The sequence below is a fragment of the Scardinius erythrophthalmus genome (genome assembly GCF_964197995.2).
Source record: "Scardinius erythrophthalmus genome assembly, chromosome: 7".
NCBI lineage: Eukaryota > Metazoa > Chordata > Actinopteri > Cypriniformes > Leuciscidae > Scardinius > Scardinius erythrophthalmus.
Window position 1 is genome coordinate 45,779,410 of NC_138227.1, and position 27,956 is coordinate 45,807,365.

Sequence of the window (27,956 nt, forward strand, 5' to 3'; positions counted from 1 at the left end):
GAGGGCGCAGGCGGGTATAGATATATACATAGATGTCGCCTTGGCTACTGCAGTTCATTGGAACGAAACCGTAGCCAAGCGACATCTAGTGTATATATCTATACCCGCTCGCGCCGTCGCGTGATTTGTTTTCCCAAACCACTTCAGCAGAAATCCCGCCCTGATTGCCCTACACCAGGGATAGGCAACTCCGGTCCTGGAGGGCCACTGTCCTGCAGAGTTTAGCTCCAACCCTAATTAAACACACCTGAACAAGGCAATCAATGTTTTCAGGATTACTAGATAGATACAGGCAGGTGAGTTTTTATCAGGGCTAAAGCTAAACTCTGCAGGACAGTGGCCCTCCAGGACCGGAGTTGCCTATCCCTGCCCTACACCAAACACTGATCCCTAAACCTACCTGTCACTGCAGCGAAACCAATTAAATAGGCTGCAGGGCGGGATTTCCGCTGAAGTGGTTTGAAAAAAAAAAAAAAAAAAAAAAATCACGCCCGCGCCCGTCAGATCATTTGGACGTGTGCTGTTTTCAAGAGATAACAACGATATAAATACTGTTCGTTTTCTCACACAAACCGCTCGTTTCGTGTCTTAGGCCATCAATGTGTACTTATGATGGGGAATTGTTTCATTTGGACGATGGGGAATTGTTTTAATTTGGACTCTGTGCTTGTGTTTTGAGCCAGTGACCATCGACCTGCATTATATGACTGACAGACAAGAACGGTTTGACCTAAAAATATCAAAATTGAAACTACTGTGGAAACAAAGACACCTACATCTTGGATGCCCTTGAGGTAAGCTAAAACATATCAAAAATTAATTTCAAAGTGAACTATCCCTTTAAACTCAGACATATGGTCTCAGGAGTTGATCAAGCCAACATTATAAACGCACAAGCACTTTTTCCCTATTATTCCCAATAAAATCACAATGAACCTGATATAAAACAGCATTACCTGAATTAATTATCCTCAGAACACAACCTTCTTTCAATTCAGAAACTTTACTCATTACTTTCATTGTGAAAAACTGGCACACTGAGAAACATAACCATGAGGATTGTAGAGTATCAGGCCTTAAATCCAGCGCAGTCCTGATGAGTCTCAGACAGACTAAAGAGACATTCAGATCAAAGCTGAACACTACTGAAACTCGTCCGAATCTGATCAATATTAGTTAGGCTCTCGAAAAAAAAAAAAAAAATTAAGATTTAATAAAACAAAAATGGTGAGCTGGAAATAGTTTACACTTAGAAACATAATTACCATTTATATAAGATTAATCTTCAATGTCAGTGAAACCTGTTCAAAGCTCTATAAAACACAGAACACTTTGATTAGGATGGGGTGACTGCACTTCAATACATTAGTGACTGGGTTATATAGTATTTCCTTGGGTCAGAGATGACCAGACGGCGGACAGCTGAAGAGAGGCACCACTGCGACACATTTGAATATTTATTTGAATAGGTACAGAGCCTGTGAGTCCATGTCCAACAGGATAGGTACACCATCTATTTTTGTCTTCTTTTGAAACTACATATTTGCAAACAAGGAATGCCGCTGGGGAGGGAGGGGGGGTAAAGAAAACATAATAATATAGCCATCGAGAGGTTATGCAAAACAAATTTAGCTCTACAGTTCAGAAACAGAACGGATGGGAAACAGCGCTATCAGTCCGCATTGCTGTAATATTGCTCAACACTGAACATGGATATCTACAAGTAAAGATGGACTGTGTTTGAGTGGGAGTAACCGCCCATCTTTGCTAATGTTCACACACCTCCAAATGTGCAAAACGCTGTAGAACTGCTCGTCAGTCAGGAACAGTGAGGGGGGCTTGAATGGGAAGAAAAACGATGGTCACAGAAACATTACAGTAGGTACTTTGCTTTTAAAAGAAAAGAAAAGAAAAGAGGTTTACACTTACGAAACTAAAACCCACTAAAATGAACTATGCTGCAGTTTAGCACATGCAAAGGATACGCGCCTGAACCCCCCGCACACATGATCACGTGACCCGCTCAGAGGAGGGTCCGCAGTGTTTGTGCAGAGGTACAACAACAGTGCACTTACATGTATTTACACCAGCACTGGGAAATTAAAAGCAGACACGAGGGATAGACGGAAAGAAACAGGCTGAGGGAGAAACGCACACACTGGGAACAGAACGCACATCCCCGACCGATCCTCCTCGACGACTCCACTCAGTCCAGTGTCATCAGCACGAAATCAGGTTTAAAAGGAAAAGGGGGAATTAAAGTCATGACATTGTCTTCTTTAGATCACTGATGCCGAGTCAAGGTGATTTTTTTTATCTTTTTAAATCCATTTAGTCTCCTCTCTTCCGGGCTACTCCACAAATTGCCGCTGAATTGGTCACCTTCCACACACCGCTTGATTTTTTTTCCCCATGTCGACTCGTTACATTCAGTCCTGCATTTCATCAGTCAAGCACACACACACACCATCACGTCCATTCACTTGCGCACATGCAGCACGGAGACGTTAGCGTGACGCCGCTAGCGTACGGGAGAGGGCTCTGGTCTGCTGGGTCCGTTCTCCAGCACGTCAGATCAACCCCTCAGGGGTCATTCACACACTCACTCACTCGCACACACACACACACACACACACACACTCACGCACTCCTCAGAAGTGTGTTCGTGTCTCTTTGTTGTTGATGAGGTCCTCAATTATTGTCCTTACCTCAGATTACTAATGTGAGACGTCTTGGTTGCCCCCATTGGTTGGGTTTGGTTTTGTTGAAGAGACACGCGCCAGGCAGTTTTGGTGAAGTTTGCTCCGAGCGCGTTTGGTTTAGATGGTGGTGTTTTGAAACGCAGTATTCACCCACTCACTCTCACTCGCATCGCATCCACTCAAAGCCATCATCATCATCATCATCATCATCATCTCAAACGCCGACGGGACGCTTTCCTTCGGGAGGAACTCCACTCAATTTCTCTTGGGTTTAGATGCAGCTGGATCCCATCAGCCAAGCACAACGGACCTAATAATATCATCATCATCACACTCTCTCTCTCTCGCTCTCTCTCGTTCGTTCGCTCTAATTATTTTTAATGTTGAACAGAGTGCTGCATCACAAACAAAACTCCAGGTGTCCCGTGGCGTCTAGAACTGGAACCCTTCTGCTGGCACGTTGGTGGGGGAACTGAAGTTGTACGTTCCTCCTTGGATGGCTTCGGGAACCAGGTTGGAGTCCTCGTCGATCTGAAAGAGAGAAGCCAGCGGTTCAGTGAGTGACTACGGTTGGGGAACGATTCCTGATCTCCATCTAAACGCTGAGAGTGTGGTCTGCTCAGATCTCTTGCAGCTCAACCAATAGCGCGAGTTTGGGGCGTGGCTAGGGTTGGGGATCGTTAGAATTATAACGATTCTGATTGCTTCCTAATTACGATTCCAATAAGGTAAAAAAACAACAGCTTTAGATATTCACATTTAGTCTTATTGCAAAACATTTAACTGAAGCTGAAATCATGAACAAGAGTCTACAGGCTGAAGAACTCTAACACAAGGAACGTTTGCCTGTGGTTTAAACATACCATAGAAAAATAACTAGCCGAACTAATGTACATTTCAAGCATTATTAAAGACTATAGACACTCGGTAATTAAAAAAGAACAAATAAAAAAATTAACAAAATCGCAACAAATAGATGCAACTGAACAAAGATACGATTGAAATAAAACTGTTTTAAGATTCAGTATTCAGAAACTAATGAAATGTAAAATAACACTGCACTTTATAAATAAAATATGCATTATAAATATAGTTACAAAAGTTATTCAGTCAGGAGTGAGTGGATTTTCTCTGTCTCTTGTTTGAGTGTTATAGAGACACAGGAATATTAGTGCTGTCACTTTAAGAGCTGCACAGTGAGAGAGAGAGAGAGAGAGAGAGAGAGAGAGAGAGAGAGAGAGAGAGAGAGAGAGAGAGAGAGAGAGAGAGAGAGAGAGAGAGAGAGAGTGAGTGAGTGAGAGAGAGTGAGAGAGAGTGTGAGTGAGTGAGTGAGTGAGTGAGTGAGTGAGTGAGTGAGTGAGAGAGAGTGAGTGAGTGAGTGAGTGAGTGAGAGAGAGTGTGAGTGAGTGAGTGAGTGAGTGAGAGTGAGAGAGAGTGTGAGAGAGAGTGAGAGAGAGTGTGAGAGAGTGTGAGAGAGTGAGAGAGTGAGAGAGTGAGAGAGAGTGTGAGTGAGTGAGTGAGTGAGTGAGTGAGTGAGTGAGAGAGAGTGTGAGTGAGTGAGTGAGTGAGTGAGAGAGAGTGAGAGAGAGTGAGAGAGAGTGAGAGAGAGTGAGAGAGAGTGAGAGAGAGTGAGAGAGAGTGTGAGAGAGTGTGAGAGTGAGAGAGTGAGAGAGTGAGAGAGTGAGAGAGAGATGTGTGCAGGAACTTACATCATCAGATGAGAAGAACTGATCGATGATCTCGTAAGCCAGTTTGTAGATGTCCTCATTCTCATGGTTCTGCAGCTGCTCGATTTTCTCCAAACCTGAGCAACAAATGATTAAGATCTTCAAAAACACTTGCAACAACAACAGCACCTTCATGAACTGCTTCCTTTCAACAAGTCAGTGAAAGAAGCACTTTACTAACCCGAGGTCGTCAAAGTAAACTAGAACCGTTTAAGTTCATTTCATACACACTTATTTTTAGGATGACATTTTTGCAACCTAGTTTACAAAACTGTCTAAAGTGAATGAGCGGGATTAAATGGCTTTAGTAATGACTTCAACTGGAGGATGCAGTTGAGGTGGAACAGGCCAAAGGTCAACATGTTAGGGCTGGGCGATATGGAGAATTATTGCGATATAATGTTCCTCTATAAAATGAACGAAAGTTTGATTAGTGTTTGATATTTCTGTTTTTGCAGGCGCCTGTAGTGATGCGTCACGCCACATTAAAGCTGCTCTAAGCGATGTTGGGTGACGTCAAACAAAACAGAGGCTAGCTCAACCCTCCCTCCTCCTCATCCCGTCCCCTCTCCCTCCCTCCCTTCCGTCCTTCCTGAAACAGTCATGAACCATTTAGAAAAACCCAACTGGATTTACCCTGTCCGGCGGAGTTCGCCACCTTTTGAACGCTTTTCCGATGTAAATTCGGGACTTCGGTTTCCTTCTCCCTATTCTTTGTTATTTGTTCATCGGAACATCGTCTCTTTGGTCGTGTGAGTCGGCCATATCAAAATTCTCAAGAATATACATTTTTAATATTAGTCGTTGTCTAGGACATCTCTCCTCTAGCTAACTTCCCTCTTCATGCTTCTCCCTCCTCCACTCCACACACTCCCCCTTTCATGTGCACGCGCACTAACCCCCCCACCCCACACCCCCCTTCATGTGCACGCGCACTAACCCCCCCACCCCCAAGTCATTCTCGTCGGTGATTGGCTGGAACACTGTTTGTTATGTTTCGTGGTCCAGGCTGGGCCAGTTTGTTATTCTTGCCGTTTGCAGAGCCTGGGCTGTCTACAGAGACCGCGTGTTTATCTACAGTGTGTTCAGGGGACAGGCAGCGAGCGGATAGTGAGATGTTTGCTGGATGTGACAAAAAAATGTTTTGGCCTAAATAACGCGTGACATCGCTTAGATGACCTTTAAAGAGTGTCAAACGGCACTTATTGTAAGAATTTCACGATCAAACTGACAATTGAAAAATTATACTGTGTTTTTTAGTGAAAGTAAAACGAAGAGCTTATTGCGATCGATGTTAACGGTGTTTCGGCTACAGTGCTGTATTCGTCTTGCATAAGAGACACGTAAATTCACGGGATGAACATGTGTACCGTTACACCCCTAATTACCATTTAATCAAATGTCATGGATACAAAATTAGTTGTGATACATAAGGTAAAGTGAGGTTAACCTCAACAATGGGCCAGAGCTGGGTTTTTCAGTCCGGTTTGAACTAGAGGATGACACGGGAGTGGATTTTCACTCCTGTCCCGTCCCACTCCCATAGAAAGAAATCTTGTCCCGTCCCACTCCCAGACCAAAGTTTTAAAAATAATCCCATCCCATCCCATCCCGCTCCTGGTAAATTGACTCCCACTCCCACCCCGCTCCTGTTTAAACTGACTCCCGCTCCTGTACCGCTCCCATATTTTTTTTCTTCAATCAGTGTTTAGTTAATTATACATAATTTGATTTAATCTGCTCTACATCCTGTTTTAGACCAGCTGCTGAGCCCGTTTCTAGATTTTCTCCAGAAAATGGAAGACAGCAAAAAAAGAAAAACAACATAGTTCACACCATGTCTACAATAGTTTAATAAACCCAAACAGCACATAAAGCTGCCTTTTTCCTCATTTATTGTTTAGTAAACAGTTTACATTTATAGTTTTTTTTTAATTACATGTTAACGATTTTCATCAATTATGCTCTTGCATAATAAGTCCAATTATGGGTATAAATTCAATAAATATTATTCCTGTCAATAGAAATCTGATGTAAATCTATGAGAATCTATCAATATTTCTCCAAATCTGCACATTTTTGAGCTAAAGCCCTGAGGGACGTTGTTTTGTGTATCGCTGTCATGACGACAGCACAGGAGTTTTTTTGTGAATGAAATCGGCTGAATTCTGAGAAACTTATAGTGACAGTTATTTCTTAATTTGTGTCAGGAGTTATGAAATGAAAAAATGCGTCGATACCTTTAATATGAATTATGCGCGTGCATAATTCATGTTAAAGGTATCGACGCATTTTTTCATTTCATAACTCCTGACACAAATTAAGAAATAACTGTCACTATAAGTTTCTCAGAATACAATAGTGGTCAAATACTGAAACTTGAGTATTATATCTTTTTAATGATGTATAGTTTGTCAATGTATAACATTAAATCTGATAGTAACTTTGAACTAAAAAAAAAAAAAAAAACGCTTCAGTGCGCCGACTCACTGGTGAGGCTTAACAGGTTAAAATGAAACTACAAAATGGTGCATTTACTTTTTTCTTTTTTTGTCGTCTTTGCTAATTGGTTGATTCCCGCTCCCGTCTGCTCCCGTTAACCATTTATCCTGTACCGTCCAAATCCCGTGATTAATAGCAAAGATGACTCCCATCCTGCAGGAATCCCACGGGAATCCCGTGACCCGTGGGATTCCCGAAAAAATGTCAGCCTCTAGTTTGAACAGTTACACCCCTAACACACACACACACACACACACACACACACTCTAGCACTCTCACCTCCGCACTCCTCAATGAGGTTGGCGATGGTCTCGGCTTCATCGTCGGCCATCTTGAGGATGTTACTGAGGCCGTCCAGCACGACCTGCACCACCTGCGCGTCTTTGACCGTCAGCAGGTTACAGAAGGGAGGAATCACCTGCTGCTGGATCAGGTACGCCACCTGCAGGACGAGACGAGAATACACATGAACACCGCTCCTCTCACACACACACTCACGTGTGTCCGGCGAGCTGCTCACCTGATCCTTTCTGCCGCTGATGGTGAGGTTGCTGATGGCCCACGCCGCCTCCTTCTGAGTGCCGAAATCTCCCTGTGAGAAACACAACAGCGTGACACAATGAGCCGCTTCACTGGGGTCATGGACAACACTTAAATCAGCGATAACAGGAGTGCAACAATCAGTTTATTGCTATATATATATATATATATATATATATATATATATATATATATATATATATATATATATATATATATATATATATATATATATATATATATATATATATATATATATATATATATATATATATATATATAAATATAAAACAGGGTCAGACATATGTAACAGCATCAAATATGGTAAACCCAGATCACCACACATTTGAGCTTCCACATCTAATTATTAATGAATTAAAGTACTTTAAAGTTTTAAATATCATATTTTATTGAGAGCGCAAGTGTCTAACATTACACTGTATTTTCAGCTAAGGACCAGGACCCACACCATGTAACACCAAATTTAGCATTTGAGTGAACCTTACTTTTTGGCTACGTATGCACTGTAAAGTTTCAGGAGTGACAACTTCATTTACACACAGGAGTGAATCTCTTAAATGATCGTTACACGTGCACAGGCATGACTCGCTCCCAAAACTGAGATGACTGACACTGTGGTAACCACTATTTTAATTACATGAATCAAAGACTATATAGTGTTTTTACATTTGATTATTCAATGTCAGTGCCTGAAAACAAAGTATTGCTCATTTCAAACATCTTTTTCTATTGCTTAGTAATTCTATTCTATCTGTGCTTGTAATGTGTTTATTATTTTCAATGCTGATGCACTACCTTACAAAATCACTCCAATCATCTTGGAAAGATTAATTCTTTAAAAGTAGAGCTATTCAATTCATCTGGCGAAACTGCTTTCAAATACATCAACTAATAGTTGTTCGGTGCGTTTTTCACAATTTCCATTGAACTCTATTGGTAACGACGGAACTTGTTGCGACCATAGTTGGCTTTGATATTTTCATTACTTCAATGAGCTCACAGTTTCTGCCTTAAATTACTAGTTTAAATTAATACATTAGCTAACTGTGATTTCGTATATGCACATTTCTGAAATGCATAACTTAGACAGTTTCCTCTGATAACAGATCACTCTATATTGTAATGTGGACTCATGCATTTGCTGTAAAGCTGCTTTGAAACGATGTGTATTGTGAAAAGCGCTATAAAAATGAAGGTGAACTGAGCCCTAATTGATAAGTGAACATTCCTCATTCATTGATCAACACTAAAGTGCATGTGCATGAGTTTGGGTCACCCACCTTATCCAGCAGCAGAATGATCATGGGCACTAGATTGGCGTCGATGACGGCCTGGACCTGCTGCTGGTTCCCTGCGGTGATGTTGGACAGGAACCACACGGCCTCCTGCGGGAGCAGAACACACACACACACTCAGCACAGCAGCGTCAGGGCTGATGACGGGGTCACGCGTGTGACGAGCGAGTGGATCAGATCTCAGGGCGAGCGTGAGATGCACAGGCCCTGCTGAGGCGGAGACGCTGGCAGAGGAGCTGAGGGTGAGGATGATGATACTGAGGCTCTAATCATCGGCCAGGCCGCGGACAGGCCTCGCGGGGAGCGGCCCGCCTCAGATGCACTCCTGTATCAGCACTGTGTGTATGACACCCGCACCCATCAGCCACTCACACACACACTCACACATTACTCTGAGCTGAACATTAAACACATGCTGATCTAACACTACTCAGGCGTCACTCGTGCCAGCGCCACACCTCAGCTGTCATCATATCCAACATCACGTACGCCATGATATTACAGTTATTACAGACGTGCAGGGCTCGACATTAAGCCGTTTCATGCGCTAATAGTAAATCTTGAGCAATATTCTCATCAGTGTTCAGTCAGCTTTGATATTTAAATCTGCATATTTATGATATTTTAACCTTTATAAAGGGCATTTTTTCACAAATTGTTTTAAATATATTCTGCATCTTTCATTTTAAATTCTAAAATTTTAACAAATTAGAATAAATGACACTATAGGGCTGTTGCCAATTTAATTTAAGTAATTTACACTGAAAACTTACAACTGCATTAAATAATGTTTTTTTTTTCTTCATATTTCTTGAATTTACAAATAAGAAAATGTTGAAAAAAAAAAATGAGACTTCAACATGAAACGTCACTTGTTACCAGTAGGTGGCGGCAGGTGACCGTCTTAATGACCGAGTCATTGAATCATTCATTCTAAAGATTTGTTCGTAGGTTAACAGTGTCTTCGTGTGAGCTGCACTCATTTATTTCCATTTCTCCTCATGAAGCTGAGGGAGGCTCAACAGCACAACCTTGTTACCGTCACTACATTATATTATTATTCACTATCAATCGCCACTTACACTAAATGACTGCAGAATCACTCCTGCGTTTCGGTGATTTCCTAGTTATTTTTTTGTTATTGACGTTTTAATCAGGCTACATGTCCGGTCCGGCAAGTAGATTTCTCTTTCACTTGCCCCTTCAGCGTTAATGTCGAGCCCTGGAGTGGATCCTGACATGGTCCACATTTCCGGTTACCTTGTTGATCTTCTCTTTGGGGTGCGTGAGCAGTGCTGGGAAGTGACCCAAAGCATCACAGTTGAGCACCACCTGAGTCTGTTCATCAGTTCCCGTCACGATATTCCCCACCGCTCGCAGCGCTGCCGTCTGAAACCATAAAGCAGACCGTTATAGACAGGCATCACACGCTAATCGCTTTAATGAGTGAAGAGGAAGACACAGGGTTCGTACAGGTACTGGAAAATCAAATTACAGGACTTAACCACTATTTTTTTTTGGTTTAAGGAATACAATCAGAGACCTCACTAATCAAACGATATCTTTATTACCTTTAAATAAAAAAAGGTAAATAAAAATAAACCAATAAAACAAAATGGTACAACTAAAGTGCAGCACATGCAATGATCGTGGTAACTTTAACCACTGAAAGGATACTAAGGCAAAGATATCCTTATTCAAACTGATTTTTCCCCACATGAATATATGATTCATTGACCTGAAGACTGAAAGCTGTATCATATACTTGGATATTTATATATCAAGCAGAGTTGATTTTGCGTGAAAATATTGTTTTATCGATTAAATTAAACACTAATTTCACATATATTGTCTTTCAATAATTCAAGCACTTAAGACCCTTTTCATAAATATGGCTGTTTTCAAGGGTTTTCCAGGACTTAAAGTATTTGACTTTTTTACATTTGAGCACCTTGTACAAACCCTGAAGAGAGAACAGGTCGCAATCTCTGAAGTCACATCAATACAAAAGGCTCTTCCATACCTGCACTTTGACCTCCTGGTGGCTCAATAAGGGGACGAGGTACGGTACGATCCCGGAGTCGATGACCATCTGGATCTGCTCGTTGCCTGCGTCAGTGAGGTACGACAGCGCCCAAACCGTGTCCACCAGGATCTGCACAGAGCTCAGAGTTAAACCTGTGTGCCCACATGACACCAGTGACAGTCACATGACCAGAGCAGCACTTACGTTGACGTCAGTGTGGTGAATGAGCACGCACAGCGCAGGAAGAATCTGTGAGAAGACAGACAAGAGATTAGCCAAGTTTACACCAACAAACAAACCAAGTTTACATTTACAGAGACTGATAATCCAATCATGAAGTGTCAGTTGCAGTCTCCATTTACAATGTTTGACAGCATCGAGCACTAGAAGTGACCACAAACATGTCTACTGAGGGCATGAGTGCAAATGGGGTTTCATTCCTGACCGAATCTGCATTTCTGAACGAAGCTGTTGAGCGAATGATGAAATGGTCCATCTGTAAAGACAGTCGCTTTGTTCCTGAATGAATCGGCCATTTTGAAAGAATCGCTTGAATGAATGATTCAATAACTCGCTCATTAAGATGAGGCGTGTGTTACAGGTGAAGCTGTGCAGACCGATCAGTGTCGTCTGCTCTCGCAGTACCGTGATGTCATACACCGGTCGGTCTGCACAGCGTCACATTTAACACACCTAATGACTTTACACTACTTACTGGAGGCTTTAGTTTCAGATTTAATTGTAGTTTAATTTTTTCCATCATTTCACATCTCTATATTCAAAATAATGTTTAAAACATTAGTCTCATAACATCACGCCGCTGTAATTACGGTGCAAGTGCATTAAACGGTGTTGATTTTAATTGACTGTTAAAAGTTCAATTATCTCACTTTAAATTTTCAATATTATCGCCAGCTCCTGCGAGGACTTCAGATGCGCCAATGCTACAATTATCTACATGTCCTAATCATCCGTTAACAAACATGTATTCATTACTTCAATGAGCTCATTGTTTCTCATATATAATATATATATATAATATATGTGGACTCATGCATTTCTGTAAAGCTGCTTTGAAACGATGTGTATTGTGAACACAGCCCTGATGAGAAGTGTACAGATGGAGAGAAAACAGCTCGCAGGACATTTAAACTTGCCGACTAGAAACAGACCAAAAAAAAAAAATCTATATATATTTTTTGTTTTCACACATTGTTTAACGTTTTAACAAAGAAAACCTTAATATATAACGTAATGTGTATATTGCCTAATTGTTAGCTCATTCAGAAATGGTGACAAAAACTTAAAATAACGTCCTTCTCGTTAAACATTTAAATAAACGAATATTTGATTTTTAAAAGCCCAAATATTCGAATGCAATATTTTTGAGAAATGCCCATCCCCACAAGCGACCCGATCTCTCGGCCCGTGGCAGCTGTTAGCAGCTAGCAGTGAAACGGCACAGACACACGTCACACTCATACCTCCTGGATGGTCTCCATGGGCGGCGGCGGGTCCTTGTGGCGGCACAGGTTGACCATGACCCAGGTGACGTTGCGGAGGAAGGTGATGGGGATGGAGGGGCTGATGAAGGACAGGAGCGGCTTGACCACACCCAGACTGATGACGTAATCTCTGCACTGAGGACCATCACCTGTAACACACAGCCATCATCATCATCATCTCAGCCTCTGCTCACAACACGCAACAGCTACACCAACATGACCCGGGGTTTGACATGCGACACACAGCTTCAGTTAGTGCTGGGCGGTCATGGCAAAGTTTATTTTGTTATGATATGAATGTTTAATATACCGCAAGACCAGTGTGGATAGAATAGTTGATACTGTATATTAAACTAACCATGTCTCTAACATCTAATCTTACTTCCTTTTTCAGGCCTAACATGATAACACTTTGAAACACAATGTGCTAAAACGTTCTGTCCTGTGTTTCTGAATGTTGTATGTTGTGTTGCCATACCCCTTTGACTTTGGCTGTGTGAGCGTAAAAATAACAAAAATGGGAAGTGAAACTAGACAGATGACTAGGTTAGAACCTTGTGATTAACAATGAAGCAATCATTAAAAGAAAGTTTGCTTTACCTGGTAACAGAAGGGTTTGTCTATGAAAACCAATCAAATTGTGGGGAAATTATGTAATGCAGCATGACATTTTTGCCATACCTCCTTATTCTATAAAAACTGTTGTATTCGTGTTAGCTGGTGGGATTCTCAAAGGAATTTGTCCTTGCTTCTTCTTGGGGGAGATTCCCTGAGAACTGCTCGAGAGATCCGCTTGACGTGATTAAAGCATTTAGAGGACATTTGCTAAGGTCTGTTTGTCGATTATTCCTGCGCAGGAAGCAAGCTAGTTAGGGGAACAGGTATCAGTACCCAGCCGGCGTCGATGTGTAGACACGCTAGAGTATAGGATTAGCATCCAGCCGGCGTCGATGTGTAGACGCGCTAGAGTATAGGATTAGCATCCAGCCGGCGTCGATGTGTAGACGCGCTAGAGTATAGGATTAGCATCCAGCCGGCGTCGATGTGTAGACGCGCTAGAGTATAGGATTAGCATCCAGCCGGCGTCGATGTGTAGACGCGCTAGAGTATAGGATTAGCATCCAGTTGACGTCAAATTAGGTTTAGGGAAAAATCTACAACACCAGTGTATGTCGCTTAAACAGCGCTGGGAACGCGGCGTGACACTGTTTGAGAGGGTCTTTTCACTGTTCACTGGTGCTGCTCAGATGTGTGTGTTACTGAGCCTGATGGTGAAGATGGAGAGGTTAAACTATAATTGATAGCTGTCAAATTATATTAGTCTTTCCCATACATTGGTTCACAATATCAACACTGCACGCCACAAATAGATTTTCCAAAAGGCTTAGACATCGCTGAGTAAACATGAGCACTGACCGTAACAAAGTCAAAACACGGCGCGGGTGTTTTTATATGAATGTGTGTTTGAAGGGAACTGACTAACTTAAAGTTTTGATGTTATCTTCATGTAATTTAATCTGGCACCTCTTTATAAACAGCATGATATTGTGGGGCCTTGCAAACCTGTATCAATACTAGTGTGGGATTTCTCTACAATATTCACTCATGACTAGCATTCAATCTACATCAGTATTTCCTCTCAATCAGTAGAAAATGTGGTTTACCCCAGACATGCTTTATAAAACTTTTTTTTTTTTATTCATATACCATGAAACCGGTATAATATTGAAAAACAGTGTGATATGAAGGATTGGTCACACCGCCCAGCACTAGCCTCAGTCACTCCGCTCCACGAGTGTGAGCAGACCACATGACCCTCAGGATGAGAAACACACGACTGCGAGATGAGTAGTGTGGCGACCGGTTGACTCGTGTCAAATCCCATCATCTCATGATAACGCTCCAGTACGGAGAGCAACTCTTGTGTGGAGTTCATCACTTACCGATGATGTTGCCTAAAGCCCAAACCGCCTGCTCACACACGTTCTGATGAGGGGAATGCAGCAGCCGCAGGAACAGAGGGACCGCATCTACACACACACACACAGATAAGAAAGACTAGCAGATGGAGTTTGTGATGAGCTGCATCTACAGTGAACCGAGAAGCTGACAGATACATTAGAGCTGTAACAGAGCTTATAGAGGATCTAGTGCTGTGCTTCGCTCTGTGAAACACACAGTTTGAGTCTACATATTTAATTAAACAGCAGCCTTTGAAACCATGAGCACTTGGTAAACGGACACTCAGAACTTCTTTAAAGGCCCCGATACACCAAGCAAAATCGGTAGATCCCCCGAAACTAGTGTTAACTAAACTCTACTGCACAACAGTAATATATGTCTGTCAAGTTAAACCAAACTTTTATTTTGACGGGTGGCCGTGAAGACCTTTGAGTTTCTGTGTGTTTGACATGACGATAGTTTTTTTTTCAAATGAAGCGGTTAAACGCTCACAAAGTGACTTTGAGCGGATCCAGAGTCTGGAGATGAAGTTCATGCATTCGTGTCCTCATATAGGCAACAAACAGCGTGAGCGTCACACATGCTTCAGTGTGTGTGAGGTAAATGAAACTGCGTCGTCTGCACCATTCATTCACACAGAAAATGTAGGATTCGTATTTAAATAGTCTTTTTGCGGTTTAATATTCACACACTAGTCTTTATTGTGATTGATTTCAAGTGTAATTAAACTGCTATATCGCGAAAATCATGGAGTCCATCTTTTCTGTGAATATATTTTTGTCTCTTTCAGGGGCGGGCCGCCCGCCAAAACAATGGTAGGGGAAACACAGTCTCATCAGTGTGGGCAGAGTCAGATGTTCACTAACAGTAACCACTTCGTTTTACCCCTAAACAAAGACCGAAAAAGACCTCCACCTCGAGTATATCAGGGCCTTAAAGGAGTCCACAGCTGTATGTACACATCACTAGCTGATTTCTTTTGACTAGTCAGCCAACACTACTAATGTTCCTCTGTCAGCTTCTGCTACTTCAGCACGTGAGCTCAGATTAGTGTGTGAAGGAGCATCAGGGTAACGTACTGGACTGCACCACGGCCTGCGTCTGCTCAGACGTGCCCGACGCGATGTTGGTCAGAGCCCAGGCCGCCTCGAACTGCAGAGACGGGCTACACAACACAGAGAGAGGGGGAACACATGAGCACGAGAAACACACACACACAACATAAGAGCGCCTCACACTCGCAGGACACGGGTCTTACTTGTCGTCTCTGTCCAGACAGTGCACCAGGATGGGCAGAATCCCAGACTTGATCAGGTCGTCTATGGGAGGGTTGCGGTCGCTCGACAGAAGCTTCCTGCAGGACGAGCAACACGATTATTACCTCACACAAGTTAACAGTGAGTCACACACTACAGGAAGCTCCTCAAACTCTGGAGTCTATTGTTTCTTTTCCCAAATCTTCACTCACGTCTCACCCATTTTCACAGGGGATTATGCACGTTTCTTCCTTAGGTTCACTTTTAAGCAGAGGTGGGTAGAGTATCCAAAACATGTACTCAAGTAAAAGTACTTATAGAAATATTTACTCAAAGTAATAATCTTAATAGTTACTTGAATAAGAATAAAAAGTATCCAATGAAAAAACTACTCAAGTAGCTAGTTACTTAAGATCATATATAGGCCTATGTATATCATGATATTATTTACCGTATTTTCTGGACTATAAGTCGCACTTTTTTTTCATAGTTTGGCTGGTCCTGCGACTTATAGTCAGGTGCGACATATATCAAAATTAATTCAGACTGAGATGACCCAAGAGAAAACATTACCGTCTACAGCCGCGAGGGGGCGCTCTAGTTGGCGGAGTTGTTCAGAAGCGACACCAAGGATGAAGAAAATGATGTGGAATGAGATCGCGGGAGCTTGTGAACTTGTTTACTGGTAACTTGCTTGTTAGACTCGCTGGCTTATGTTAATTTAGCCTATTCAGCCTCCCAGGTATATGTTCTTTATGCTATTGTGTAGCTGAATAACTGTTGATGTGTTGCGTTAACATACCGGACACCTAACGTTACTCAGCCTGTTGTTTTGTGTGCTACTGTGTAGTTAAATAACTTGCCTTTCCAGATTAAATGTCTGTTCTTAGTCTTGGATTTTCTGAAAAAAAATTCTAAATAAATGCGACTTATAGTCCAGTGCGACTTATATATGTTTTTTTCCTCTTCATGACGCATTTTTTGACTGATGCAACTTATACTCCGGAGCGACTTATAGTCCGGAAAATACGGTATACGGTAAATATTTTTAATTTAAATGACTATTATTATCATAATCAGATCTTATCTTTGCAAAAAAAACAAGAGACGAGCATTATTTCTGCCATCTGTAGCCCGAAAACCATTGTCTGTCCTTTGGTTTGCATAATAGTAACTTATACAACTACATTTGGATTGTAAGACGATGTCGAAATAAAGTGACTCTGCAGAGTTTGGCACACACATTACCGCGGGATGGCGGGTGTTCATTTCATAAACTGTGGACAATGGTAGCTTATTTAATGTATAAATTAATGTACGTCCAAAAAACAGGTAATGCAAATAAACAGCATACAAAGATGTTCAACTAATAAAGATCACTTCAACTTCATCGCTGGCAAACAATGAGTAACTCCGAGTCGAGTGTGAAAGCGCTTCAGACGATTCAGTGTGTGCAGGAACTGAACAGTTCATTCAAACTAATTCGCAAACCGATTTAGACAGATCTGCCAACTTGTTTGATGAAGTCTTTGAACAGAATCGACTCAAGAGTGATTCATTTGTGAACTGAGCATCGCTCATGCCCAGAAAAAAGATACAGCGCGCGCTTGATATAAACTACGCATTTAAAGCAACACTGAGGAACCTTTCCTCTTCGGTCGCCCTACAGGTTGGAAGCGGAATTGTCCATTACCGCTGTCATAATAGCCGACTGTCGCACGCACGCTGTTTATCCAGCACCGGCTTTGAATGAACGATGTCCACAGACAAGGTAGAGTTAAAATAAAGTAACGAGAGGAACGTCGCCCAACGTAACGAAGTAAAAGTACAGTTTTTACATTAGAAATGTACTCGAGTTAAAGTACCCACATTTAAATCTACTCTTAAAAGTACAATTTTACCAAAAAAATACTCAAGTAAACGTAACAAAGTAAATGTACTTTGTTAATACTCACCTCTGTGTTTCAGTAGGCCTATTATATTCGCATTCATTACTGTGGTAAAGTAGAAACGCTGTGGGAAAGACATCCTACCTTTTTACTTGCATGTAAAGTTCTCTAACACAGTTTGTGCTTGTTATACTTCGTCGAGTTTATTAGTAAAGTGCGTTTCACACACGCGGGCGATTTTAGATGTGCTTTCTCTGGCAGCGCAATATCAAGCAGAGCTTACATGTCTGGCCCTCGTGGAGGATAAGATTCACTCTTCAGGCATTTTACAACAAGTAGAAAACATTGATGCTGAATGGGCCGTGACTCACCTGGCGGCCTGAACGGCGCTGAGCTGAACGCCCTGGTTATCACTGGTGGCATTCTGCAAACAACCATCACACGCCTCGTTATATGAAGACCAACAGCAACATGTCTCAATGCCCTGCACTAGCCATTTCCCCAGAGCAACAGCCTTTAGGGTGAATCTCACGAAACGCCTCCAGCATGTAGTGGATGGAGTGAATCCAGAGGTTTAATGCCTTCGACAGAACGCAGAGAGCGCCGGAAGAATCTCTCATGCTATCGGAAGTATCGTAAATGCAAGTTTCCTAGTCGGATATTTGACACGAATGCCCTCTCAAGTCGTGTTTACCATCGGGAGTTTTTGCCGGAGAGGTGGACGATTGCTGCAGCGACTGATATTCTTTATTAGTTTTTCCACAACAGCTAAATCACCTTGTCACTAAAGTACTACACATTTACAAATATGAATAATCATTTGAAGCGTATTGAATGCTTTATACACAGTGGAAATGGCCTGTATTTGACCGACAATTCCAGAATCGTCAGCAAGCTGATTATCTAAATAGCGTGGTGAATGTTTACATGTAGGCTTTAAAGGAGAACTCCGGTCAATTTTAACATTGAGCTCATTTTATTGTACATTTGGAGTGCTGTCAATACAGAGAACAACGACAAAAATCGGTGTTGCCTACACCGAGTTATTCTATTTTTAAAATTTGCACCCTGTTGACTTCAATGGGGCAAGTACTAAACCTGCTTTTAGCCTCTTAACATCCTTTAAGTGTCATTACAAGTGCACAGAAAATGTGAGTGATTCCTTCCGAGTGAACACGAGTGGATCTGACTGCAGTAGATGTGAAAGATATGTATAAAAAAAAATGTAAACAAAAAAATGAGCTCAATGTTAAAATTGACCGGAGTTCTCCTTTAAAGGGAAAGTTCACCCAAAAATAAAATTAGCCCATGATTTCACTCACCATCAAGTCCTCCTAAGCGTTCATGACTTTCCTCTATCAGACGAATACACTCAGAAGTTATATTTAAAAAAGTATCACACGCGTAGAGTGAGATTGAAGGGTAACAATGGAAGAGTGGCATTCAGAAAAGTTGAATCAGATGTGTGTTTGAGACTGAACTATTTCCACATAACACACATCATCAGGATGCGAAATCTTTACATTTAAAACCACAAACATGATGTTGTTACACTGTAAACCTAAAACTCTTAGAATTTTTGTTTTAAGGTTAAAAACATTGAGAAAATGGATCAGAACTATGTAAGGTACAGCACTTTTGTGAAATCTGTCTAAACTATTTTTTATTTATCAAATCAACTTATATAATGTAAGACTGGGAATCTAAATATGAAAGAAAAGAAAAAAAGAAAGCAAAACAAGTCCTAAAACTGGTTTCATTTTCATTACACAAGAATCTACTTCTTAATTGTATTAGAGGAAATAAGAGCCAGACACGTTTCATGAGATTCACTCACTACAAACATTTCCCAATCATCAAAATCACATTGTGCACATATTTTTAATTTAAACACTATTTAAAAAATGCATGACTTACCTGCACAATTGCTTCAAGCGAAGTGTTTTGCTATTGAAAAAAAAAAAAACACAAATTGTTACAGCAATAATTACTACAAATTCAGTTCCTCATTAAGACAGAGACGGAGCAGTAGTGCTTACGGTCCTGAAGTCCCCGTCGGCGTCCGAGTCGTCACAGACGTCCTCGTGCGGGACGTTCCTCCGCTTCAGCAGGTGCTCGTCTCTCTTATTCTGCAGGAGAAACACACCAGCTGCTCAGGCGTCCACACACACACTGCGTTTACAGTGTAAACACTTCTGACCGGTCAATCAAACACTTGAGCAACTCTTACCTTTCTGAGCTCCACCACCACTTCTGTGCGCTGTCTTCTCATCGTCTGCACAGGAGAAACCAGAAGCATCATTACTGATCATAACCAGTCAATAACACACACACACACACGTCAGTCTACAGATGAGCCACCCGACCTGCGCATTTTAGCTATGAGGAAACAATCATTCTACATGCACTTCCAGCTCTTCATGTCATCCGATCTCACATCGCCTCAAAATGAAAGATGTAGAAGATTGTCATTTGACTACACTTGATACAAGTCTGTTAAAAGTCTACCTGAATCCAGCACAAAGCCAAACAATAACCTTAATTATTACTTTAAACACGTCTAGACGAGAGTTCTAACTAGCTTCTTTGGTTTAATGCTAATCTTCTACAACACTGTGTTGGTTTTCAAGGGTTTCAGACTGACTGCTTAGTTGTTGGAAAGGGTGTTCCTCAAGGGTCAGTCCTGGGACCTCTAGCGTTCTCTATTTTTATTTATTTTTTTAACTAATCACCTCAAGTGTGCTCTAATTGTTCATTACATCTTCATGCCGACGACACTGTTATGCACAGCCCTGGTTGGGATGTGTTACACACTCAGGAATCTCCCCGGGCTTGTTTAGAGGAGAGGCGCGGTGTTTTGATGTGCGCAGGGCGCTGTTCGCGTCAATGTGATGCGGTAAAAGAGAATAACTGCTGGTGACTCTCACACACACACACACACACACACGACACGACGGTTCCGATCTCAGTAAACACACTGCCTATTAATAATCTGCCCTTTTGAGCGCGTTCAGCCCGAGCACGCAGCAGAAAGGCGTCCGGAGGATGTTATTGTGCAGCAGGCCGAGCTCATGCTAACACACTCACTGCAGGACTCACACACGACGACCGCCACACACACACCGAGCCCAGAATCACACACCACGACCCATCCGAGCACATCTCTGCGCTTGTTTTAAAGACTGGTGACAAATACGCACTTTAATGGAGAGCTGCGACGCGCGTTAGCTTAGCTCGAGGCTAACAGCGAGCTAGCCGCGCGGCTAACACCTTCACATCACAAGTTCGGCTGATTCAACCTCTCCGTTCTCACATAAACGCTCAGATCTGAGCACAAACCGTGTTATGAGAGCTCGAGAGCGGATGCTTGCGCGATTATTCGTGAAGTGTCTGTAAATCTGCTCGACGTCACACGCGTCTTTACCTCCAGATCGCGCCCTTTATTCTTGAAGTTCTTCAGCCGCTGCTTGTCCAGTTTCTCGCTGTCGCTCATGTTTGCCGATGTGTGTGGATATAATCTTTAATTTAAGCGTATTTGCAGTTTTCTGGAGCTGAATGTGTTCGCTCGGCTCTTGTAGACACCGGAATGTTTTATGCTAATGAGGCGCGGTGTATGCTGGGATTGCCGGTGGAGCGGCACCGCCTCGCGAGGCGTGCGGAGATTAACGGGGGAGTGCGGGACGCGCTGTATTATAGCACTATTGTGTGATCGCGTCGCGTGCGCGAATGAAGCGATTATTTCTCTGTGTTTTGTGAACGGAAAAAGCTTCTGGAATCGCCTACAAGAGAATATAGTTTGTAACGAATCTGTGTCTGCAAGCGACTGATGGGAGAAACGAAGCTTTTCAAAGCTTCGAATCAATTGAACCGATTGCGTCGCAAAATGATTCACTGTTTCGAAGCGTTCGAATCGCACACGCTGGTGACCCCTGCTGATCGGAACAGTGCAAAACATGCATAAAAACACCCATTGCAAATATTTTATTTAAAGTAAAAATCTGTCAAATGCAATTAACTAATCATTTAATAAGATTAAATATCAAGTTGAATTTTCAGACTTCAGATCATCGCCCCCCAGCGGTGAACCACGAACGTTTCTTAACGAAGCCCCGTTTTACTGAAATCACGTGACTTTGGCAGTTTAACACACGCTCCGAAACACTGATTCGAAACGACAGATTCGTAAAGGTTTCGTGAAGCGTGTTTCGAAAGTGCCCATCACTACGCAAGCAGTAAAACTGTTAGATTTTTTCATTTAAATAATTTCACTACTGTATTTAATTTGCCGATTTATTATTATTATTATTATTATTATTAATAGTATTATTGTTGTTGAAGTTGTCAGGAGGTAGTGTAATATCTCCGGCAGGTGGCGCTCTGCGTTTGACAGAAAGCCCAAATTCACCTTTGCCAAACCCTGAGACATCACTGGGAAGGAAATAAAGCGAGACGGCAGATTCGCCTCTCTCTCTCTCTCTCTCTCTCTCTCTCTCTCTCTCTCTCTCTGCGTCTCGCGCGCGCGCACCTCTCTCTCTCTCTCTCTCTCTCTCTCTCTCTCTCTCTCACTCTCTCTCTCTCTCTCTCTCTCTCTCCTCGAACTTATGTTGTTTATTTTTCATCTGTATTTCCCTGTTTTGACAGTCACTCTCCCCTGGCATTTTATCTTCTATTTATCTTGTTTATCGCTTACATGATCATTGTATAATCCCAGCAATTCCCAACAGGGAACATAACCAGAACATTCACTAAGGTTCTTTTAAAGTTGTGTATTAAGTTATTAGTTAAGTTAAGTTATTAAACATTAGCATAACATAAGTTAATAAAAAATCTTGGTGGGACAGGAAGTTTTTAAAAATATAATTCAAAGGGTATAACAGAGAAAATATATAGATGGTAAGCATTTACAATGGTTGATTTCATTTAAAAAGTCCAGATTTTCTCTGAGGTAGCATCTTGTCATAATTTATCAGCTGGAAGAAAATGAGTGCCGATGGAAATGCCAGTTTGGCTGCTCCCGATAATCTCTCCACCGTTTTGTTAAGGATTGTGACATTTCGTTGCTCACGGTTATTTATACCGAAGTTGAGGATGACGATCTGGACCTCTGGGGCTGTTACTGTCTTATTGTTTATAATGTGATAAGCATGCTCTAGTCTTGCTCCCGGGTAACTTACCACTTGGATTTTGTAATTTTCTAATTTGGGCTAATTTGAAAGGTTTGATGCCCCCAGGAAAAGGATCGTTTTTTGGGGGGTAAGGGACCAATTCTCATATTTGTTTTGAGAATGTTCTTGCCTTTCGAAGATGCCAAAGGCCTGGGTCCTCGTCTCAGTCTTGAGTTTGGGGGTTGGTAGTCTAGTTTGTTCTGTTAAACTACCTCCAGTTTTGGCTTTTCTAAGGGGCCATCGTGGCATTGGTGTTTTTTTCTGGGTTTTGATTGGATTTGTCACCTCTCGTTAGGGGTTCGAGCATGAAATGCTGAAACCCTATTGTAATTGTAAGGATTCGTAAAACACATCGTGCAGGGCAAACCGTAAGGCCTAGAGACGTGAAACCTGGCCAGATGGCAGGCCTCAATTTGGTGAGAACCTATCAGAGTATGGCCCCGAATGGCCCATAGGTGGCGCTACAGCAACCAAAAGTACAAAATCGCTCATAACTCTTAGACTGTTTGTCCTAGACTCAAGTGTCTTACACCACTGTGATCCCTGGCTCAAGGCGGACAAAATGGCTGTCTCCGATTTTTATCTCCATTTAGGCAGGAAACATTTTCTGCTATGTCGAATTTTGTCCAAAACCTACTTTTGCGAACTAGTCCCTGGTTTTTCGCCCGATCGGAAACAAACCAGTCTAGGTGAATTCTCTGGACTCTAGATCAGTGGTTCCCAAACTTTTAACAGGCATGTACCCCCTGAGACATTATAGATCTTCCGGAGTACCCCCAACACCACCAATTGTTAACAACAAGTTTTTTATTTATTTATTAATATTTATTTTTATCAATTTTGTGGAGAATAGTGAATAAAATCATAAACATGATACAAATCTAATCAAAAGTCAACATATGATACAAATGTGCTGAATATAATGATTTTACACAGATATGCACCCAATCTCACACACAATAGGCCTACACCACATATCCAACATCTCATTAAAGCTATTGTTAACTTTTCACTGATACTGATAAGTATTGCTTTTCACATATGATAACATTTTATATTTTCTTAACTTCTCTGCTGTAAAATAATAATAAAAAAGAGAACACATTAACAATAGTAAACTAAATAGTAAACAGTAAACTAAATTGTAGTAAACCACACAGAATAGTCCTACCACCTCTCCATCCTCATCACCAGTTTAATCAATGTGAGGGATGTGCCTGGATGTTCTTACATAATGCTGCGATGTTAGGCCGAATTGGGGACAGTTTCAGTCTTAGATCATTTTCCACAAACAGTCTGTACCTATACTTGGTCTTAATAAACATCTTTTCCTATTCTATTTTGCCTGGAAACGCTTTCAACACGCTTGCGTGTCGCGTGAAAAAAGGCGTCGGTTCTATTTCTAGCATGCACGCGTTTTCCGCGTGGCTCGAGTCAGTGTGCAAATTCTACCCTGTTAACATGACCTAAAAGACCCGAAATAAAAACGCTCACGCCACGCAGCTGAGACGCTCACGCCACGCAGCCAGTGTGTCGCCAGCCTTAGATCTTTTTTCGTGTACCCCCTGAAATCAGTCCACGTACCCCTGGGGGTACGCGTACCCCAGTTTGACAACCGTGGCTCTAGATCAATAATTATCAAAAAAAAAAAAAAAAAACATTTGCATTTGGATGGCTATAGAGCTGGTAAGTCCCGCCCCTTCCGTAAAACCCCGCTGGACCTCAAAGTTGAAAAATCGTCAATGCAAGTGAATGTGAGAAAATAATTATTTTCTGATCCCGTTTGAATTGTGCCATGAATTGAACATATGTTGTCTGTGAATTTTTTATATAACTTTTCATGTTACGAGTTTGACAGTATATGGTATGATTCTTCGGCTAGCAGTTGTGGAAAAGACATAACGAGAAAGACTACATGTCGCCTATGTGACGTCACCTCATAAAGTTGACTTACCCGTGGTTTTCGCCAACCTTAACGATTCTGTCCTCTCCCTGAAAGAAGGCGGTGAAGTGCACCAAAGACACAGCCATGTTTAGCGGGATCCGTGAGCTAGTGTCCGTGTGCGAGTGGTGGTGACGTTTCAAACGCGTCGAGAGTTGTAGTCCACAAAGTGCTCTCACACAAAGTCTAACCGTATCAAACTTCTACCCGCTAAATTGTATCATTCTTTACACGAAAAGTTGTATAAAAAATTCACAGACAACATATGTTCACATTCATGGCACAATTCAAACGGGACCAGAAAATAATTATTTTCTCCCATTCACTTGCATTGACGGTTTTTCAACTTTGAGGTCCAGCAGGATTAGCGGAAGGGGCGGGACTTACCAGCTCTATAATAGGGTGATTTATAAAATGGGCGTGGCAAAATACACTCAAAAGCCTATAAATCCTAAATGAAAATTTAGAACTTCACAAAAATTGGTGAGCATATGTGACATAACATAGTAAACAATCATGCAAAATTTTATGGAGATCGGACCATAGGTGGCGCTATAACTGTAAAAACGTTTTGACAACCATATATTTTCTATGGTAAATTGCCTGTATTGGCTGTAAATGGACTTTTCCATCTATTATTTCAGTGGTTAAATGCTTGCTAAATAAAACTTAATGTCTTAAATGCTTATGTGCTTAAAGGCCATAAATGCTTGAACCCCGATAAATGCTGCTTGCAGCTTTAATTTTTATTGTTCCTGTTGCTCTTTTTCTTTTTCCTTCTCGGAGCTAGAGTTCCCTTGTACTTCTTTGACTGCTGGTTCCAAATTATTCGGCTCGACGGTTGGGTAGAATATCTCATCGTCCGAGTCCGCCATTGCTCCCATGATGAAGCTGCCTTCCATCACTGGTTTATGTTTCTTTGCTACTGGGTGTTCATCATTATTAGGATTCTCTGGGGTTTCTATTATTTTACGGCGGCAGGTTTGTTTGGGGCTGTCTTGTCTTTTTTGTGTTCTTGAATGTTGATATGCATGCTCACATGCCCACTTAGGCCAGCTTGTAGTCGTGGCCGTACCCTCCACTAAATGGACTGCTCTCGAAGTCCTAACAAGTCCAAACAATGTCCTAACAAGTCCAAACAATGTCCTAACAAGTCCTAACAAGTCCAAACAATGTCCTAACAGTTCCTAACAACTCCTAACAGAATCCAAACAGAGTCCTAACAACGGGGCAAAAGAGCCAATCATATGCTTCCAACAGTTGCCGCTCCAAGGGGGGCAAAAGAGCCAATCATATGCGTCGAAACGGGCCCCGTGCGCACAGTGTTCTCATTGGTTGACTGACGGACTCGGAGACAGTTCATCCTGAGGTAACTTTATTTACCGGCGGCGAATATCTCTTGACACTAAAAGTAAGTAGAACTTACTAAAATTATGTAAATCACTGAAGTGAAATCGTTAAAGTATGTTGTGTGTTTGTAAATACTTCTGCTGTGACAAACGTTGGATGTTTTTCGGTAAGTTTGATAAGACGGTCACAAACCTTAAGGGATAACGTTAATGTCGCTGATCGCTAGCAGCTAAGTTATGTTAATTATTTTCTTTACTGAACGTTTTTAAGTGTCTTTTGCGTGTCTGTCTTGTGATGTGAAAACCGTAACTTAAACGCCTGAGGTGTTTTTGTGTGCTTTTTTAATAATCTAGTGACGTCAGCACGAAGACCCTATTTGAAGAGTACCGTTAGACCTATGAATTAACTTTCTGAGTAAAATAAATTGTGAAATTAATTACTGTTACCAATCAACACATTTGTCATATGATAGGGTAGGCTTTACTGTTCATTTGATATACATATATTGCTGAAATATTGAGAAATAAAGCCTTGCTTGTGGTGATCAGTAACGTTAGTTGAGTAGTATTTCCATCTGTTACGGTTTATTTTTGTTATTTTCCATATATTGTCCCTAATATCTGCAGAAATGACAAAAACTGGGAAACCGGATGCCTACTGGGCAGGTGTGATGTCCCTGTATGCCCAGGGAAAATACACATTTACAACTGGCAAAAGGCCAGGATCCAGGCGATGGAGGGCGGTAATGCTGCGGATTGCTGATTGTCCTCTGACCCCCCTGAAAGGTCAAACTACTGTCCACAGACTAGACATATTTGGGAAAAGGATCCCCTGCAAGTGTGGATACCACGAGGTAAACGATGCCATTGAATCATTAAACCTGTGATGTGATGAAAATATACTGGAAAATGTAATGGAAAATGTTTTCTCCTCAGTTCTACTGTTTGTTTCCAGTGTTAAACAGTGTGAGTATGTAATTATTAGTGGAAATGTACTTTAAATGTAAACCCACTTTTATTTTTCCCAGTCAGCAGAGAAGGCAGGGACAGCAGCATCCAGTGATAGTCAGCTGAGGGCTCCACAGGCCAGTGCTGCAACCCAGTTTGGGTTTTCCCAGTCAGCAGGGAAAGCAGCATCCAGTGCAGGTCAGCTGTGTCTCAGGTCAGCTGAGAGTTCTCAGGCCAGTGCAGGTGCAACAGCAACAGCTACAGGTTCTCATGCCAGTGCAGCAGCTGGGAAAGCAGGACCACAGACAGGTAGGGCTGGGAATCGATTCAGATGTTACAATTCGATTCAATTTCGATTCGCAAGCTCTCAATTCGATTCGATTCTTGATTCGTTTTTTTGATTTCGATTCTATTTTTGATTTCGATTCGACTCAATGAATATATATTTAACACAAATCCTATATTTATTTTAAAAAAGAAAAGTGAACATTAGTTTACAAGTGGTTAATTAATAAAAAGACATTAAAGGGATAGTTCACCCAAAAATGAAAATTCTGTCATCATTTACTCACCCTCAAGTTGTTCCAAACCTGTATGCGTTTCTTTGTTCTGCTGAACATAAAGGAAGATGTTTGTAATCAAACAGATCTCGGTCCCCATTGACTACCATAGTATATATTTTTTTTCCTACTATGGAAGTCAATGGGGACCGAGATCTGTTTAATTACAAACATTCTTCCAAATATCTTCCTTTTTGTTCAGCAGAACAAAGAAACTCATACAGGTTTGGAACAACTTGAGGGTGAGTAAATGATGACAGAATTTTCATTTTTGGGTGAACTATCCCTTTAAGAGCTACAAACCTGTATATTAAACTCTTTTTATTTTAGGTACACTTGGGTACATTAAAACCATTAAGAATCATATTTACCTGTGCACTTCCTGTCTAACAGGTAGGACATATGCAGAAATTGAATAAAGTTATCAAACAGTCTGTGCTGTATTAATTATAAATTATATATAGACTAATCCTTATTAAAGTTACAAAAGTTCTTTAGTCAAGAGCAGTGAGTGTTTTTTCTCTGTTCCCTTTGTTCTTTGATTAATTTTAACGAAAGATATAAATA

The 27,956-nt window shown here is 41.5% G+C and overlaps 1 protein-coding gene across 1 annotated transcript; it reads right to left on the reverse strand.

The window, feature by feature from the left end:
* Positions 1-1,443: 1,443 nt before the first annotated feature.
* Positions 1,444-21,285, reverse strand: kpna4 (karyopherin alpha 4 (importin alpha 3)). The gene is made up of 17 exons (XM_081371632.1): positions 20,850-21,285; positions 19,656-19,700; positions 19,465-19,554; positions 19,343-19,372; positions 17,797-17,849; positions 15,539-15,634; positions 15,360-15,445; positions 14,262-14,348; positions 12,298-12,467; positions 11,018-11,062; positions 10,811-10,942; positions 10,048-10,176; positions 8,773-8,877; positions 7,452-7,523; positions 7,211-7,373; positions 4,412-4,506; positions 1,444-3,233 (listed from the first exon to the last, which is right to left on the reverse strand). Exons 1-17 carry the CDS (start codon positions 20,916-20,918, stop codon positions 3,135-3,137), a joined length of 1,566 nt encoding a protein of 521 aa, XP_081227758.1. The 5' UTR covers positions 20,919-21,285; the 3' UTR covers positions 1,444-3,134.
* Positions 21,286-27,956: the final 6,671 nt, after the last annotated feature.